Below are 18,784 nucleotides of genomic sequence, written 5' to 3' on the forward strand. Positions count from 1 at the left end.
CAATCCCTTTTCCTCCGTTCTCCTCTCGGAATCTTGGGCACACATGCACACACACCCAGCATGAGTTTAAATCACCGGATCAGGGACTCGAACTGCAGTCCACTACATGGGAGTCCAGCTACATAGCCATTACTCTAAGTGCTGGTCCTGATTAGCATTTCGATTTTTGCCACTTTCTGTGTTAATTAAATCCTTCTGAAATTTTAATGTTGCGCTAAGCCTACGTTTGGATTGCACAAAGAACACACTTATGAAGAGAGTTCAGTAGGATTTATTAATAGAACTGGGAGCGATAACAGCCATTAGATAGTTCACTACGCTTCCAGAATTCGTTAGAAACTAGGTTGACTGCATTTAAGAGTTTGAAAGGGTCAAATTTTCCAGGAAAGATAACAGGAATACACTCTGCGGTAACTGGAAAATCTGAGTTACTATTACACAATAAGCCAGGCTGTTCATTTCAACGTTCAGCCTCCTCTGGAGGGTTAAGATCCATCATGCCTACCACCGGATCGCACATTTCCTGGGGCTAACGGCCGGCTGCCCCATGTGCCAGAAAACTACATTTGGGTGACTATGGAAACAATCCGCCAAGGTAGAGGATGAATCTCCGTACTCCTTCCTAGAGCACTTCGGACACCAGCCGAGAGCAAGATGGCGCTTCCCCTCGCCACCTCTCAGGGACACAAATTTTCATAACGTAAATCACGCACTGGGAGGGCATCCTTGCCATTACTTAACATGGCGAGCGGGGCAACCGCGCCGGTTCCAGCTTCCAATATGGCGCCCCCAACCTGCGTTGCGGAAGAGGTTAATCGAAGCAGAGCTCGAGCGGAAGTGGCGCGAGCGGAAGTTGCCGCGCATCGCAACTCCCCGCCCCCAAGTCCCTCCCCGTTCCGACGCCCCGCCCCTCGTGGCGCGGAAAGCGGAGCCAAGATGGCGGCGGAGTTGGAGTATGAGTCTGTGCTGTGTGTGAAGCCGGACGTCAGCGTCTACAGGATTCCGCCGCGGGCCTCCAACCGCGGTTACAGGTACTAACCCGAGGCATCGCGCACAGGCGTACGCGCTGGGGACGACAGTTTCCTCCTCGAGTAGCACGCTGTGCGTTCCTGCCACTACCACCTCTGGGTTGTCACCTTCTAGCCTCTCCACTTGGGTTGTCATCGTCCTGTCCTTGTTCACCGCTACTCTAGGCTGTCCTTTTCTTTGTTGCCGCTGTTTTTGTTTTTGCTTTTAAAAATTATCCTGTATCATCCCACCCCTCCTCCCTCATACCCGCGGGACACCCATCTGCTCCCCATCATCCCCATCCAGTCATCGCCAGTCAGCCGTTCGCTCTTCCCTGCGCCCTTCAGCTTGTCATCCTCATCGCTCTCTCTCTCTCTCTCTCTCTCTCTCGTGCACACACACACACTTCCGATACCCGGTACACACCTGTGGGTACTCATTGTCTTTCTGCCAACTCCCTGGATGATCTCATTGATCTTTTGTACTGTTGTCAATCTTGCCACCAAGTATCATTCACCATTCGATTTTTTCCCTCAGCTGTTTTGCCAGTGAGCCAAGGGTATGATTATAAGTTTTCCTGTAGGTGTCCATTATGTTCCTTTTCATTATATTTTGTTGATGATTATATAGTATTTTCTGCCTGTCTGCCTTCCTTCCCCTCATAACCTCACCTGTAGCTTTTTCCTCCAGGATAACCCCAACATTTTCTATGTAAGGCATAAATAACCACCTTGTAATCCTATGACTGTGAGGACCTGAGGATATTGTAGGGTGTTATATAGTTAAAATAATTTTGAGTCATGAGTTAAAAATATTGAATATGAGCCCTGACCACTTAATAACTGGATAATTTAAGGGTAGATTGCTGCTCTAAGCCTCAGTTTTCTTATCTGTAAAATAGTAAAAAAAAAAAATAAAAAGTTGATGAAAATAATACATGCTCTTTTTATGTACCTCACAGAGGTTTTGGAAAACAAAATGAAGTCATATAATGGATGTGAAAGAATTTAGAGAGGCCAGCAGGTGGTGTGGTAGTTAAGGCGCTGGACTCCCACATGGCCAATTGTGGTTTGAGTCCCGCATGCCAGATGCATGTGTATGTGTGTGTCCAGAATTCCAAGAGGACAATGCATCATGGCCATCCTCCTCGAGGGGTGATTTCTCACTTTACCTTTTATTGTCTCTCTCTCTCTGGTTAGCACATGCTCCCTTGTCCTATAGCAAAAACTTAAAAAAAAAAAAAAAGTAGGAAATAGGCATTTATTACTACTTTGTCTGAAAAGTTACCATTTCTTTATGGCCATTTTTTTTTCTGTTATCCTCCTTACCAGAGATTTGTTCATTATAAATCAATATATTTTTGCTTGCCAACCTATGCCCTGTACCCTGTGGGCCATACATTTTGGCAAATAGGTGATAGTTCTTTCAACAGCCAGATTCCAAATTGATCATGGACAGGAATCCACATGCTTATTAATGACAGTTACAAGTACTGTGTACATATGACTCAATTTTGACATCTCCTTCTTTGGAAAACTCTCCTTGACCTGTCCATTCTGGCTTGGGTATATTTGCTACGTGCTCTGTAGTACCCTGTGCTTGCCTCTTGCATGATACCCTGCTGGATTGTTTAGTCTCCTCTTTCTTAAGACTAGAGTGGGAACAAGTTTTTAAACTCCATATTCCTAGGGTCTAGCACAGTCCCTGTCACATGTGAGCTGAAAGGAGAAATTGGTAGGTTACACAGATGAACCTAATCACATAAACTAGCATTGATTGAACTGTTAAATAAGGTAAAATAGTTTGTGACTTCCACATTTAGGAGTTAAGACTTCCTAAAAGATATGACACACATTGAAGCGAGGTTCTATTCTTTTTTTTCTACGTCAGCGTTTTAAAAATCTGTACTAGTCAGGATTTTCTCGGGAGACAGAACCAATAGGATATGTATAGATATGTAAGAGCGGATTTATTGGGGGGATCAGCTCATGACAGCTGAGAAATCCCACAATAGGCCATCTGCAAGCTGAAGATCCAGGGATTCTGGTAGATTACGGTGGCTGAGAAATCCCACAACAGGCCATCTGCAAGCCAAAGATTCTGGAATTCTGGTGGCGTGGTTCTGTCCAAGTCCCCAGGCCCCAGGCCTCAGGCAGGGAATCTGATGATGTAACTCACAGTCTGAGGCTGACAACCTAAGAAAGAACCCAGGGGGCAGCTGGAGTATAAATCCTGGAGTTGGAAGGCAGACGAGCTTTGAGTTTTGATGTCTGAGGCAACAGAAGAAGGCTGTCTTGCTCCCTCTTGAAAGAGACCCATTTATCTTCCCTCTTTCATACATCTGCATTCTTTACCTTCACTTGCTAGTTAATCCATAGCCTTCATCTTTATATATGTTAACTGCACCAAACCAGCAAAGCAGTTCCTTAATTTTAATTTGTTGTTATTTTTTTTTCCCTGTTATTCTGTGTTTTCTCATGCTGAATACTGGCATTTTTATTCTTCAAAAGGCATTTTATCATCATTCACTCTTTTAGTGTAGTAAATGAAGAGAACAGAACTAAGTTTGAATGTGACTCTTCATTTATTTGCTGGGTTACCTTTGGCAGATCACTTAACTCTTCTGAACTTTAGTTTCCTTATCTGTAAAAATGGATATAATAATACTTAATCTTGCAAGATCTTCTCACTTAATTTTCACAGAAATGCATATAATGTTTGCATATAATATTGATGCTTAATAAATATTACTTTTTGTCCTTTATCTGCATAATCTTTCTTGTTGTTTACCAGAATCCTTTTTACATTGCAAACATGATTTATTCTTTAGGCTGCCATTATAGAGCAAGCTGGACTTTTTCTCAAGCAGGAGGAATTCTTTCTCTGAGTGACTAATAAGATCAAAGAGAATAAATGAATGATTCACCTAGTGTAAGCTTTTGCTTCCCGGGCTTTCTCTAAAGACTTCTGGAACTATGAAAAGACAAATTTAGGTTGATGAGAAACTTATAAATGAGAAGAAAATGGCTTTTAAACCTATAAAACCATTTTTTAAACTTTATCACTATCTTCCTCCCTTAGAGAAATTAACATTGAGTCCTATAGTTTTTTTTTTTTTTTCAAGAGATTTTTGCTGTAGGGGCTCATGCACTCACTGGAAAAGACAGAGACAGAAAATAAGAAATCACCCTCTAGGGAGAATGGCCATACCACAGCCTCTTCTCCATTCTCCTCTTGAGATCCTGGGCACACATGCACATGTGCCTGGCTTGAGTTTCAAACCACTAGGTCTAGGACTTGAACAACAGTTGGCCGGCCATGCAGGAATACAGTGCGTTAGCCACTTTGCCACCTACCGGCCCCATCCTGTAATGAAAAAACTGATGGACTTTGAAGTTAGGCATTATTTTTATTGATTTATTGTCCTTTTTTTTTTTTTTTTTCCCAGAGAAAGACGATAGATAGACTTCATATGACAGCTGTAAAGTTTTGGGAAAAGGGCCTGCAGGTGGCATAGTATTCGAGGCACTGGTCAACCATGGTTCAAATCCCAGACCTGGCGGCTTCCTTTCTCTCTTACTCACTTTCTTTCTCTGTGTCTCTCTGGTGAATGCATGTGCCCTGTAACAAATTAAATAAAATGAAATAAATTTTTAAAAAATTTAGTAAAATGTGGAATCTCACAATCATGGATTTTTTTTTTGTTGTTGTTTGTTTGTTTGTTTGTTTTAGTTTTAACCAGAGGGTACATGCACTTGCCAGACAGAGAGAGAGAGAGAAAAATCCTCCCCCCCGCCCCCAGGGGAATGGCCATGCCACAGTTCCTTCTCCATTTTTCTCTTGGGATTTTGGACATGCACACACATGCCTGCATGTTCTCATGTCACCAGGTCCGAGACTTGAACTCAGTCGACCATGTGAAATCTAGCCACTTTAACCTCCATGACACTTGCTGGCCCTCTAACAATAGCGATTTATAAATAAGTTTCAGTGTTAAGGTAAAAGACAGCTTGTGTGGTTAATTTAAAGAATTGTCAGAAGACCAGCATCAGCAGGAGTTCTTTCTGCTGGGTCTTGGCAAAGAGAGGAACTAAAGCTCAACACAGAGCTGCCAGGAATATTCATTTATTTACTGAGAACTTGTTAAATACTGAGCACTAGATATTCAAGTTAAATGACAAGGAACCTCTCCAAAGAAACACATCTAGTAGGTTTGCTCTTCATATTTTCAATGGCCCAGTAACACTAAATCTAACTCTTAGTGGTATGACTAGAATCATAAGTGACTTATTTAAAAAAAAAAAAAATAGGAGGGAACCTATGGAATGTTGTAATCTGGACCAGATTCAGATAATCAAGGATCTTTGAGGACAGGACATCAAGAGAGGAAGGAATGAGAAGGATTTATCTTATGGATCCTGTTCAAAACTGTTGTTGATTTTAAATTTAACTTTCCTTTTTTTCAGCCTTTTGCTTATCATCTTATTAAACCCATTCATGCTGATAGATGCCTTATGGTTACTTTTCTACCTTGAAAGTGTTAGTATTCAGATTCCTAAGGAATGAATTATGAATACCTTTTACTTTACTTTCCCTTTCTCACACTTCTGGCAAAACAAATCTTAAGTGCTTTGTAAAGTTGCCCGTAAATAATATTAAATCTCTTTCAAGTTTATTGATACACAGATTATAAATATTTAGTGTTACCCTTCTTTTCACGAACATTTGTATCTTCAGCCCAGATGTCTTTCCTGGTCTCCAGTCTCATGTATTTTTTTTTTTTTTTTTTTGCAGAGATTTTCACTGTAGGGCGCGTACGCTAGCCAGACAGACAGAGAGAGACATAGAGACAGAAAGCGAGAAATCACCCCCCAGAGGGGATGGTCACGCCGCAGTCCCTTCTCCTCCATTCTCCTCTCGGGATCTTGGGCACGCACGCACACGCGCCCGGTGTGAGTTTTAAGCCACCGGGTCCGGGACACGAACCGCGGTTGACTACGTGGGAGTCCAGCGACATAGCCATTACGCTAACTGCTGGTTCCCCAGTCTCATGTATTTTGTTGTCTACCCTGCATCATCTCTTGAAAAAGTATTGCACCTCAAACTCAGCATATCCTCTGATCGTTTTTCTCAGACATGCTCCACCTTAAGCCTTCCTCCTCTCAGTTACTGGTAACTACTTTGCTCAGGCTAACCATCTCTTAGACCTCTTTCTCTTTTGCTCAGCATTCAATTTGTTAGAAAATTTCATTGCTTTTGCTTTGAATATATCCAGAATCTAGCTGCTTCTACTATTTCTTCTAATTCACTGACTTGACTCACTTAGATAGCTGCAGTAGTCTCTTAACTAATCCCCTGCTTCAGCCCTGCTATCCCTACATCTCTTTGCTACACAGCAGAGAAAGTAATCCTTTTAAAATATAAGGGTGATTGACCCAGCTGGTCTGATGATGAAGGTGACTGTACCCCACATGGCCAGATGTGTGGTTTGAGTTCTAAACCTGGCAGCTTGAAAAGCATACTGGGCTATGACCAGCAGATGGTGTAATGGTATCATTGCTTGACTCCCACATGGTTGACTGCAGTTTGAGTCCCGGGCCCAGAGGCTTAAAACTCACACTGTGTGCATGGCCAAAATCCTGAGAGGTGAATAGAGGAGAAGGGATTACCATGTGGCCATCCTCACTGTGGGGTGATTTCTCTGGGGGGTGATTTTCTTGCTTTCTGTCTCTCTGCCTCTGTCTCTCCAGAAAGTGCACACACTGCAAAATCTCTGCAAAAATCTCTTAAGAAAGAAAAACATACTGGACGTGTGTGTGTGTACATGCCCCAAATCTCAAAAGTAATGGAGAAGGGACTGTGGTATGACCATCCTCCATGGGATGCTTCTTGTTTTCTTTCTCTGTGTCTCACTCCTACAAATGCACATGCTCTCTGGCCAATATATGTGTGTGTGTGTGTGTGTGTAGAGAGAGAGAGAGAGAGAGAGAGAGAGAGTTATTACATGTCTGCTTAAAACCTGAAGCAACTCTTTTATTCAGAATAAATGCCAAGATTAATTTTCCTTGAGAGGGCCTATGAGGACCTACATGATTTGACCCTCTGTGACCTCTCCCACCTGGTCTGTTACTTCATTCTAATTACAGTGACTTCTTTGCTGTCCTGCAGACATGCCAGGCATGCTCCCACCTTAGCATCTTTGCACTAGCAGTTTCGTATGCCTAGAACGCTTCCCCCCCACATGCCTGTATGGGTGACTCTCTCTCTTCACCCTTCTCTTCACATTTCACCTTGTTAATAAGGCTTAACCCTGACTATCCTCTTGAATGCTGTAATATATGTAATATGTAATATATGCTGTAATACATGTCCGCTTTCCCACTGTCCTCCTAATCTTCCTTATCAGTCTCTACATTTTCTTTTTACCGTAGCACTTTCATCTTTTAATATACTTACTGTGTGTATACATAGAGAATCCAGAGGAATCCATGAAAAAAACAAAACAAAACTAGAACTGACAAATAAATTCAGTAAAGTTGCAGGATACTAAGGCAATATACAAAAATCTATAGTATTTTTATTCATCAACAATGAACAAACAGAATTTAAGAAAGTATTCCCATTTATAATTCCTACAAAACAGATAAGATACCTAAGAATAAATCTAAGCAAAGAAGTGAAAGACCTTTACAAGGAAAACTAAGAAACTAAAAAAACAAATTGAGGGACCAGCAGATGGTGTAATGGTTACGTCACTGGACTCCCATGTAGTTGACCATGGTTTGAGTGTTGGATCCACTGGCTTAAATTTCATGCCAGGCGTGTGTGCTTGCATGCCCAAAATCCTGAGAGGAAAATGGAGAAGGGATTGCGGTATGGCCATCCCCCTAGGGGTTGATTTCTAGCTTTCTGTCTCTGGTGAGCACATGTGCTCTATAGCAAAAATCCCTTTAAAAAAAAAAGAAAAAAATTGAGTATGATACAAAAAGAATGGCAGGACATCCTATGGTCTTGGATTGGAAGAATCAGTATAATCAAGATGTCAGTCCTAATCAGATTGATTTACATATTCAATGTGATTCCGATCTAATAACCTGAGACATTCTTCACAGAAATAGAAAACACAGTTCCAGAATTTATTTGGAATCAGAAAAGACCTCATATTGCTAAGCAATACTGTACCAAAAAAAAAAAAAACAAAAAAAAACGCATCTCACTACCCAACTTTAAAATATATTACAAATCAGTGATAATCAAAACAGCATGGTACTGGCACAAAAATAGATACACAGGCCAATGGAACAGCATAGATAATCCAGAAATAAACCTCAAATTATACTGTCAACTGATCTTTGATAAAGTATAAGACAATGTAATGGAGAAAATAAAACATTTTTAGCAAATGGTGTTGGAAGAACTATGTATCCATCTGCAGAAAAATGAAACTGGATCCCTATCTCCCACCATTAACTAGAGTTAATTAAAAATGGAGCAGAGATTTAAATATAAAACCCCTAACTACAAAACTACTAGTAGAACATGTAGGAGAAACTTTGAAGACATTGGAGTAGGCAAAGATTTCTTAAATAAGACTCCTAAAGCACAGGCAATGATCCCTAAAATAGACAAGTGGGATTACTACAAGCAAAAAAACTTCCTGTCAGCAAAGCAAACTATAACTAGAGTGAAAAAGACAAGGCAACCCTTGGAATGGGAGAAACTATTTGCAAATTAATTCTCAGACAGGAATTGGTATCTAAAATATATTGGGAACTCAAGCAGCTAGATCACAGGGAAAAAATAATCCAATTAAAAAGTGGGCACATGAATTGAATAGACAACTCTCCAAGGAAGACCTAATGGCTAACAGGCATATGAAAAAATGTTCAGTCTCTTGTCAAAAGGGAAATCCAAATTAAAAGTGACAAGATACCAACCCCAGTTAGAATGGTGAGGATCCAAAAAAATAAACAAGTTTTGGTGAGACTGGTGAGAAGGGAACTCTCTTATATTATTGATGGCAATGTAAATTAGTCAAGCTTTTGTGGAAAACAATATGGAAGTTTCTTAAAAACCTGCAAGTAGAACTTCCATATGACCCAATGATTCCACTTCTTGGTATTTACCCAAAGGATAGGAAAACCCTCAATTGGAAAAACACTTGCACATCCATGTTTATTGCATTATTATTCACAATTGCTAAAACGTGGAACCAACCTAAGTGTTGGTTCCCTATTATGTTCCATTTTTGTTGTCTCTCTCCTGTTAGAATGTCAGCCTCAAGAAGGCAGGAATCTTCATTTGTTCACTATTGTATCCCTTGTACCCACAGTAGTATCTATGAACTTAAACACTGTAAACATTTGTTGAAGTCAGTGAATAATAATGTGTTTAGGGACCAGCAGTTAGCATAATGGCTATGTCGCTAGACTCTCATGTAGTCAATGGCGGTTCATGTCCCAGACCCGGTGGCTTAAAACCCACGCCGGGCACATGTGCGTGCGTTCCCAAGATCCCGAGAGGAGAATGGAGAAGGGATTGCGGCATGGCCACCCCCATCATGGGGGGTGATTTCTTGCTTTCTGCTCTCTCTCTCTCATTCTGTCTAGCGAGCACATGCGCCCTATAGCAAAAACCTCTCCAAAAAAAAAAAAAAAAAAGAATAATAATGTCTTTAGTGATTCAGGGAGGCTTCTGTTGCCCAGGATATTGCATTTAGTAGAATCAGTAAAAACTATTATATAGAGTATCATCTATAGTATTAAAACAGTAATATTGTGGGAAATTTATTTATTTAAACATTGTTGTTTTAGAGGTTTTTTGCTTTAGGGTGTATGAGCTCACTAGAGAGAGATTGACAGAGACAGTGAGAATGAAAGTGAAAAATCACCTCCTGGAGGGATGGCCATGCTGCAATCCCTTCTCTTCTATTCTTCATTTTCTTGCTGGGATCTTAGGCATGCACGCACACACCCCCGGCATGATTTTCAAGCCACTGGGTCTGGGACTCGAACCACAGTTGACTATATGGGAGGGAGTCCAGCAATGTGACCACTATGCCATCTGCTGTCCTCAGAATTTTTTTTTATTGCTTTTATTTGTACTTTTACATGTTTTTATTGATGTTTATTGGACTCCAAAATCTTCAGGTGATAACATTCTTTTTTGTTTGCTTTGAACTTTATGTAAGAGACATCTCCATAGAGGAAATAACAGTTATTCTTGAAGAGAAGTTTTTGCTATAGGGTGCATGCACTCGCCAGAGAGACAAAGAGACAGAGAGAAAGAAAGCAAAAAATCACCCCCCAGGGGCAATGGCCACGCCACAATCCCCTCTTATCCATTCTCCTCCTGGGATCTTGGACATGCACGCACACACACCTGGTGTGAGTTTAAGCCATTGGGTCCGGGACTTGAACCGTGGTCGACTACATGGGAGTCCAGCAGCATAGCCATTATGCCAACTGCTGGTCCCGATTTTTTTTTTAAATAGTTATTTTATTTAACTTTATTTACTTATTTATTTATTTTTAATTTGGTCAGAGAGGGACAGAGAGAGGGAAGGTATTAGAACTAAGCAAGCTGCCAGGTTCAGGACTTGAACTGAGGTCAGCCATGTGGGAGTCCAGCGCTCTTAACCACCATGCCACTTGCCAACCTGTCTTGTTGATTATTTAATGGACAGGGAGAATGGGTAATCCAGGACAGGGAAATGGAAACATGGCACATGAGTCTGGGTAGGCTTCAGTGTATTAAAGACATGCACCTGAGGCTTCTCATTTTCCTATCCTAGGGCATCTGACTGGAAATTAGACCAGCCTGATTGGACTGGTCGCCTCCGAATCACTTCCAAAGGGAAGATTGCCTATATCAAGCTTGAAGATAAAGTTTCAGGTAATCTGTGCAAGTGACTCCAACGTATTAAGGATACAGTGTGGCATGCTTTTATAAGTACCTCCAAGTTGGGGACTGGGATGGAAATACTTATTAATTGGAATTCTGTGGTTTTGCTTCCATTGTTGAAAGTCGTCTTTTTAATCTGTCAGGAGAGCTCTTCGCTCAGGCACCAGTAGAACAGTATCCTGGTATTGCTGTGGAGACAGTGACGGATTCCAGCCGCTACTTTGTAATCCGGATCCAGGATGGTACTGGTAAGGGATTTGGGATTTTGAATGGAATGAGATTAAGAAAATAGTCGGTATACTTTAATGAAAGTGTGTCCCAATTGCATGTATCTTACTTCAGTTTACTTAATTTCTTTGAAGTTACTATAATTGTTGAAAGAGAAGGATTAACGTGTAATTTGTAATAGATATGAACACGAGTTCAATACAGTTAATAAATAGACTTAAGGTAAATCAAAATGTGTATCTAAATAAACATATTTTGCCCATTTATTGTTTGTGGTAGCTTTTGATGGGATAATCTCGAATCATCTATGACTAGGGCAGTCATTTTCAACCTTTCCTCCATATTCTATAAAAGTTGGCTAACAAAGACAAATAGTAAATATTTTAGGTTTGGGTCAGATGGTGACTGTTGGAACTACTCAGTTTTGCTGTTTCATGTAGAAGCAGCCATAGAGAATATATAAACAAATTGATGTGGCTATGTTCTAATAAGACTTGATTTACAAACAAGCTATGGTAGGATTTGGCCCATGGGCTGTATTTTGTTTGTCAATTCCTGGTCTGTGAGAAAGTGTTTCATATTCACAGACTTGGGTAACTTAGATTTTCATGGGACAGAATTCGTCAAAGGGGATACTCCTATTCTGAGTATTGTTATCTTTTCACAGGGCGCAGTGCTTTCATTGGCATTGGCTTTTCAGACCGGGGAGATGCCTTTGACTTTAATGTCTCCTTGCAAGATCACTTCAAGTGAGTTAAGCTTGTTCTTCGTTCTGAAGTTGAATGGTTGTGGGCGTGCTGCTTCTCAGTTGAAGGGGCACTATCTCCTTTCCTCCTGGTTTATTTGGCGAACTAGTTCATCATGAGTATAAATCTCCCATTCACATCTCTCTCCTTGTTTGTATCCTTTGCTTATAGCCTGGAATGTGTTTTCGATTCCGGTACAGTGGTTTGAGCCTGCTCTTGTTTATGCCTTTGGGAACGTGGCCCTTGCTGTTAGGTGGTGGGGGAGGTGTGTGGTAACAACAGCATTGTGTGTGAGGTATATGGAGTATATGGAAGTTATTTGTCAGTTTTGTTACCTGGTATGGCTGACATGTTTTGTGCCTGTTGCAACATTTCTTCAGCCCACCTGATTTTGGGACAGCTGTGGGGGACAACACCATGTACATCATCAGCTTCCCCCCTCAAGGGCAGGCAGGCCTCTGCTTTTCTGTGCCAGAATTCTCTGGGTTGTGGAAGGCCGCTCAGCACAGATGTGTAACTTGGGAGGACTGAGGAACTAACACTCTTAGCGGCAGCCCTCAAGCGCAGGCAATGGGAAGTGGTGGCTAATGCCTTCCTTTTGGAAGGAGCATATCTCGTATGCACTCTGTATGGATCCTCAGAGAGTTTTCAGAGGGGTTGAGTCCCGGAAAGGAATAAAAGCCAGGATCGAGAACAACTGGGGTTCACTCCCTCGATTGCCTTCTTTCTTAGCTTTCTTCCTTTCCTTTCTTTTCTTTTCTTTTTTTTTTTGAGAGATTTTCTTTTTTCTTAAACTATAGGATGCGTGCACTCACCTGGAGGGACAGAAACAGAGACAGAAAGCAAGAGATCACCCCGTAGGGGGATTTCCACTCCACAGTCCTTTCCCCTCCATTCTCCTCAGGATCTTGGGCACATATTAACATGGACCTGGCATGAGTTTTAAGCCACGAGGTCTGGGACTCAAACCGCAGTTGACTATGTGGGAGTCCAGCGGTGTAACCATTATGCCATCAGCTGGTCCCCCTTTTCTTTCTTTTCATAGTTCCTCTGCTTTCTGGAATCCTGCTTCACATAAACTGAATATACCCAAATTTGTGCGTTAGACTGTGCTTTCAAAGAATCCCAAACTAAGATAACTGATTATTTTCCCAAAGGTGGGTAAAGCAGGAATCTGAGATTTCCAAAGAATCTCAGGAAATGGATAATCGTCCCAAGTTGGATCTGGGCTTCAAGGAAGGGCAGACCATCAAGTTGAGTATTGGGGTAAGTGCCGAATGTTTTTAATTGTTTCCCATAGACCTGTAGCATTTCTCTCTTTTTCTCTTGCTCTCCCCTCTTTTTTGTTTTTTCTTTTGTAGAACATTACAACGAAGAAAGGAGGCGCATCTAAGCCCAGGACTGCAGGGACTGGGGGCCTCAGCTTACTCCCACCCCCACCTGGAGGCAAAGTCACTATTCCTCCACCATCCTCCTCAGTTGCCATCAGCAATCATGTTACCCCTCCACCCATTCCAAAATCTAACCATGGAGGTAGTGATGCAGGTAAATCTAGTATTCTAACTTTGAAAAATCATATCTTATGTTTTAATTGGTAACATCTGTTTGCCAAAGGTAGTGTTGATGTTTTTTTTCCTGTGAAATAGCTCTCGGTAACTGACTAGGTGATTCTGGCAAGGGACCAAAGCCTTTCTGGTGAACTAAGAGTCATAGTGTCTGTTAGGTTCTTGGGCAGAAAATTTATGGTTATTAAAAAAGACTGTTGGCGGGACCAACAGGTGGCATAATGGTTATGTCATTGGACTCCTATGTAGTCAACCACAGTTCAAGTCCTGGACCCAGTCATTTAAATCTCATGCTGGGCGCATGTGCATGCATGCCCAAGATCCCAAGAGGAGAAAAGAGGAGAAGGGATTGTGGCATGACCATCCCCACTGGGGGGTGATTTCTCACTTTCTGTCTGTGTCTTTCTGGTGAGTATATGTGCCCCATAGCAAAAATCTCTCTCAGAAAAAAAAAAAGAAAAAAGACTTGGCTTCATTGCACTGCAGTTAGATGATAGGCTTGAGTCAGGTAGACCAAGATGTCAGTCGAGGCTCTGCTGCTTTATATAATTGTGCCGGTTTTTTTTTTTTTTTTTTTTTTTTTTTGAGAGGTTTTCGCTATAGGGCGCGTGTGCTCGCCAGACTGACAGAGACAGAGAGACAGAAAGCGAGAAATCACCCCCCAGGGGGGATGGTCATGCCGCAATCCCTTCTCCTCCATTCTCCTCTCGGGATCTTGGGCACGCACGCACACGCGCCCGGTGTGAGTTCTAAGCCACCGGGTCCAGGACGTGAGCCGCGGTCGACTACATGGGAGTCCAGCGACATAGCCATTACACTAACTGCTGGTTCCCAACTATTCCAGTTCTTTAAGTCTCAATTTGCTTGTCTTCAAAACAGATCTAAAACTCCTGCGGGATTGTGAGGGTTGAGTGATGGGACGGCACCCAGCGCAGTACTTGTAACACAGCATAGCCATGTCACAACTGTTACTTCTTCATCTTTTTTCCGTGTCTTCACAAGGGCAGTTGGGAGAAAAAGAGAGGACATCTTGGTCTGTGCATTTGCATTCTTCCTTACTAGCGTGTGGGAGCAGGAATAAGCATATCTTTTCAATTGAAAAACGAGAGCGTTAGAACTCAAGGAAGAAATTTTCCTAAGATTAGAGTACAGATACTAGAGTCTGGGCGTTGAACTCTGTGTATTGGACAGTGCAGAGTATTTGTCATAGTGATTACTGAGGGTAAGCTTTCTCTTTCTGGAATTTTGAGATGAGCATGTAATGGTGTACTTCTTTGGAAGTGTTATATAAGGCATTGGGAGAGTCTCTAAGATTTATTTGTAATTTTTAAAATTAACCTTTTCATTTTGAGATAATTGTAGACTCATGTGCAGCTGTGAGACATAAGGTGAAGGAATCCTGTGTACTTCTTCCCCGGTTTCCCTCAGTGGTAGTGTCTTCCAAAACTCTGGCTGAAACCTCAGTCAGGGCATGGATGCCATCATCCAGCCTTACTCAGATTGGCCAGTTTTACGTATTCTTGTTTGTGTGTATGTGTATCTCTTTCTATGTAGTTGAACTTGTGAAAGTTCTTGGGTCTACCGTGTAGTCAGTCTACACGACAGTTCCTCACTATGAGGACTCCTTTTGTCACCCTCTCACTAGCACACCCATCCCTCTCCCTATCTCTGACTCTTGTCAATTTTTAATTTGTTCTCCATCTCTTTGATGTTGTCACTTCAGGCATGTTATATTGTGAAATCATACAGAACAGAACTTTTTGGGATTGTCGCTTTTCACTCACTGTTAGTTACTCTCTTGAGATTTATCGAGCTGCGTATCAGTAGTTTGTTCCTCTTTACTGCTGAGTAGGGTTCTTGGGATGGATGTACCATCTGGTGTTTAGCTATCACTCACAGAACAACTTCTGGGTTATTTCCATTTTTGGGTTCCTATGAATAAAACTGCTGTGACATTTGTGTACAGGTTTTTGTATGAAGCTGTGTTTTAATTTCTAAGATTTTTACTATGTTTTCCGTCTTTCTTCTCTTACTGTGTATTCAGATATCCTTTTAGACTTGGACTCTCCTGCTCCTGTCACAACACCAGCACCAGCTCCAGCCTCTGCAAGCAATGACTTGTGGGGAGACTTCAGCACTGCATCCAGGTAATGGGCCAAGTACAGCCGGCACATTGTCATCGTCATTCAGGATGGAGCAGAAATGTGCAGTGTTGAGTGAAATCTTTGATCTGGGGAAGGAGACTTGCAGGTCATGCAGTTCTGGGGAAGGAAATACAGGAGTTCTGGTTATGATGGACAAAAAAGCTGGACAGTGAAGTTGGAGTGGGATATTTCAGGCCTTAGTAAGTAGAGTTGCTGTGAAGTAAGGTTTCAGAAATTCTTGGTAATGATTTCTTAGAAACTATTAAGTGAAGGATGGAGTAATTATTCCTACTGGATTTCTCTCTGTTCCCCTGTCTTGCAGCTCTGTTCCAAACCAGGCACCACAGCCGTCCAACTGGGTCCAGTTTTGAATAGCATTGGCAGTACATTAAGGACAGACTTGAAAAATGAAAATGACCTGGAGGGCACCAATCTGTGAGGGAAGTTAGGAAGCCCTTCCTTCCCCAGAACCAGAATTACTGGACAGTCTTTTTCATAGCTTCTCCATTGCATTGAGGCTGGCTCGTGTCACTCCCTGTGTTGTTGCTCTACAGCCAAGAAGGCGTCTGTTCTCTCCTGCTCATTACCGGGCGGGGAATAGTGGGTCTCATACTCGGGGCTGATTATGCAGGGCTCAGAAGGCCTGCGTTTGTTTGAGGGGAATAACCTCTAACATCTGTAAAATTGTTCTCCGTCTTTTAAATTCTTTACCTTATTTCAGAATCATCTCACAACCCTTGTGTGCCTCTTCGTGAAGCCCTATTTAGCCATTTCAGGGGAGACAAACTTCCTTCTCCACTAACCCAAGACTAAAAATGGACAGGCTGACCTCAGTGTTTACAAATTCAGAATTTCGATAGGGGTAGGTTTGGAGAAAGACGTGTTTCCTGGGTCTCTGCTGCGCAGCTTCTTCGAGCTTATCCTGCTAGCAGACATCCAGTGTCGGGTGCAGCTCCGTCACCCTCTTGCGTGTTTACATGTTTCTTCCTATGATGAGAGGGTTGCATTGGTGGCACCTCCACTATTTTCTGTTTATTGAACAGTGTAGCATCTTCGGCCAGTGGGTATCCCTGGGATGGAGGAGATTCAGGGGGTTGTGTTTTCCAAGTCCTATTCTATGGAGATCATTTATTTCTTGCAGCCCTATTTCTTGCTGCATTTGAAGCACAGCGTTAATTTGTACCCGCCCCATGATTTGACCTGACCTTGAAGGGTTTAGAGTTCTTAACCTAAACTGTAGAGCAGAGGAATTGAAAGCACTTCGCTCCTGTTAAATACCCACATTGCCTTTCTGCCTGGGTATTATTTTATAAATGTTTCTTTTCCAGTCCATCTATCTGTTCAGTAATTAGCTCCTATGTATACTATTTTGTGAAGGAAGTCGGAGAGTCACAGCCTTACCCTGACAGATTTCTCCCAAAGCTTTGATACTTCTCCCGCAGGGTGTATCAAATTCAATCACTGTCCCACCATTTCCCTTTTCTACTGCCCTACCATTCTTTTACAATGCTGTGAAGAAAGTTCCCTTTCTTAGATGAATGTGTACTATTTATTTGTCTCTTAATGGACAATTTCGAGGATAAAATGGGAGGATATAATTTCTTAACACCTATCGTGTGTGTGCACTATGGCTGAAGGGAGGCCTTATATTTAGTTTCAAAATACATTCTCCTGAATTTCCTTCTTTTTTTTAACTTTGGGTCCATTTTAATTTAATTTTTTTTCCATTGTCTCCCCTTCCAGGCAGCTCTATTCTTTCATTCAGAGCCATGACAGGACATTTTAAAATTCCAATAGAAAACACTAAAAGGAAAGTCTGTAGAATCGCTAGTGACTGACTACTGGGAACCTATTTTCTCACTCTTCCTCCATGTTGTGTTCTTTGTATTCTCAAGATGATAATATATTATGTATTTGAATTGCTGAAGAATTGAAAATGAAGTTTAAGATATATGTATATAAAGCGTATGCTGTATTGGTGCAATAATGGTAATTAAAAATGTGAAAAAAGTGGTGTCTTTATTTTTTAATTTGCCTATTTTTAAAAAAGAATTATTTATCTTTATTTCTTCTTCTTATTATTATTATTTCCCAGTTTAATGAGAGAGAGACAGAGAAAAAGAAGAGGGGAAGTGAGAAAGTAAGCCATCAGGTCTGGGACTCAGAATTGTGATTGGTCATGAGGGAGTCCAGCACCTTTAACCACCACACCACCTGCTGGCCCCATAATTTGCCTGTTACCTTTTGCATTTAATTGATTCAATAGAAATGGGCCAGTGGTAATAAAATTTCGTATATCTGTTACTCTTTTTTATGAAGTTAAGACTAGGGGCCAACTGATAGTGTGGTGGTTAAGGCGCTGGATTCTCACCTGACTGACTGTGGTTTGAGTCCTGGACCTGCCTGGTGGCTTACTTTCTTACTCTCTATCTCTCTCTCTGTTTTTCTCTGGTGAGCACACACGACCTGTAACAAATTAAAAAATAATAATAATAAAATTAAATAATTCTGTGCTCAAGGTTCTAAACCAACAGAGCACCCCTTACAATAAATGAATTATTTATTTACTAGTACAGTTAATTTCATTTGCTTCAAACCATCTTCTTGACAGGCCTCCTTCCACATCTGAGAACTATAATCACCAGAGATGAAAGCAATTAGTGTTAGAGAACTTAAGTCAGTGTTAATAGACTGAAAAGTAGGAAAGATCTTGGAATTCTAACTCGGTGATTGTCACAGGTGAGTCACCATAATGTGGTGCACTAGACCTGCCTTACAAGAAAGGCTAAAAGAAATGTCTTCAAGCTGGAAATGAAGGCTGCTAATTAGTGAAATGAAAATGTATGAAATTAAATCCCAATTGGCAAAAGTAAATAGTAAAATTCAGAATATTCTAATATGTAGTGGTAATGTGTAAATCACCTATAGCTCTAGTAAAGAGATTAAAAGGCAAAAATACTAAAAATTTTTTTTTTTAATTTTTATTTTCTACCTTAATTCACTGTACACCATCACAACCCACCAATGAATTTTACATCCAAAATACACTGTGTACTGGTTCAATCAAGCACAGCAACATGCATGTTCTCAGCAAGTAATTTTCCAATTCTTACATCCTGCATACCTTGCCCTTTGTCTTGCCATCCCTGATTCCCCATCCCCCACCCTCTGCCATGTCCCATCTTCCTCC

The 18,784-nt window shown here is 41.4% G+C and overlaps 1 protein-coding gene across 1 annotated transcript; it reads left to right on the forward strand.

Annotated features, from left to right (window-relative positions):
• The first annotated feature begins 916 nt into the window (after nucleotides 1-916).
• NECAP1 (NECAP endocytosis associated 1) lies at nucleotides 917-17,600 on the forward strand. Its single transcript, XM_006146629.3, has 8 exons — nucleotides 917-1,031; nucleotides 10,802-10,902; nucleotides 11,055-11,159; nucleotides 11,807-11,888; nucleotides 13,043-13,151; nucleotides 13,247-13,430; nucleotides 15,495-15,597; nucleotides 15,917-17,600. The coding sequence occupies exons 1-8, from the start codon at nucleotides 937-939 to the stop codon at nucleotides 15,963-15,965; spliced, it is 828 nt and encodes a 275-aa protein (XP_006146691.1). The 5' UTR covers nucleotides 917-936; the 3' UTR covers nucleotides 15,966-17,600.
• The last annotated feature ends 1,184 nt before the right edge of the window (nucleotides 17,601-18,784 follow it).

The sequence above is a fragment of the Tupaia chinensis genome, unplaced genomic scaffold (genome assembly GCF_000334495.1).
Source record: "Tupaia chinensis unplaced genomic scaffold, TupChi_1.0 Scaffold000183_1, whole genome shotgun sequence".
Lineage (NCBI taxonomy): Eukaryota > Metazoa > Chordata > Mammalia > Scandentia > Tupaiidae > Tupaia > Tupaia belangeri.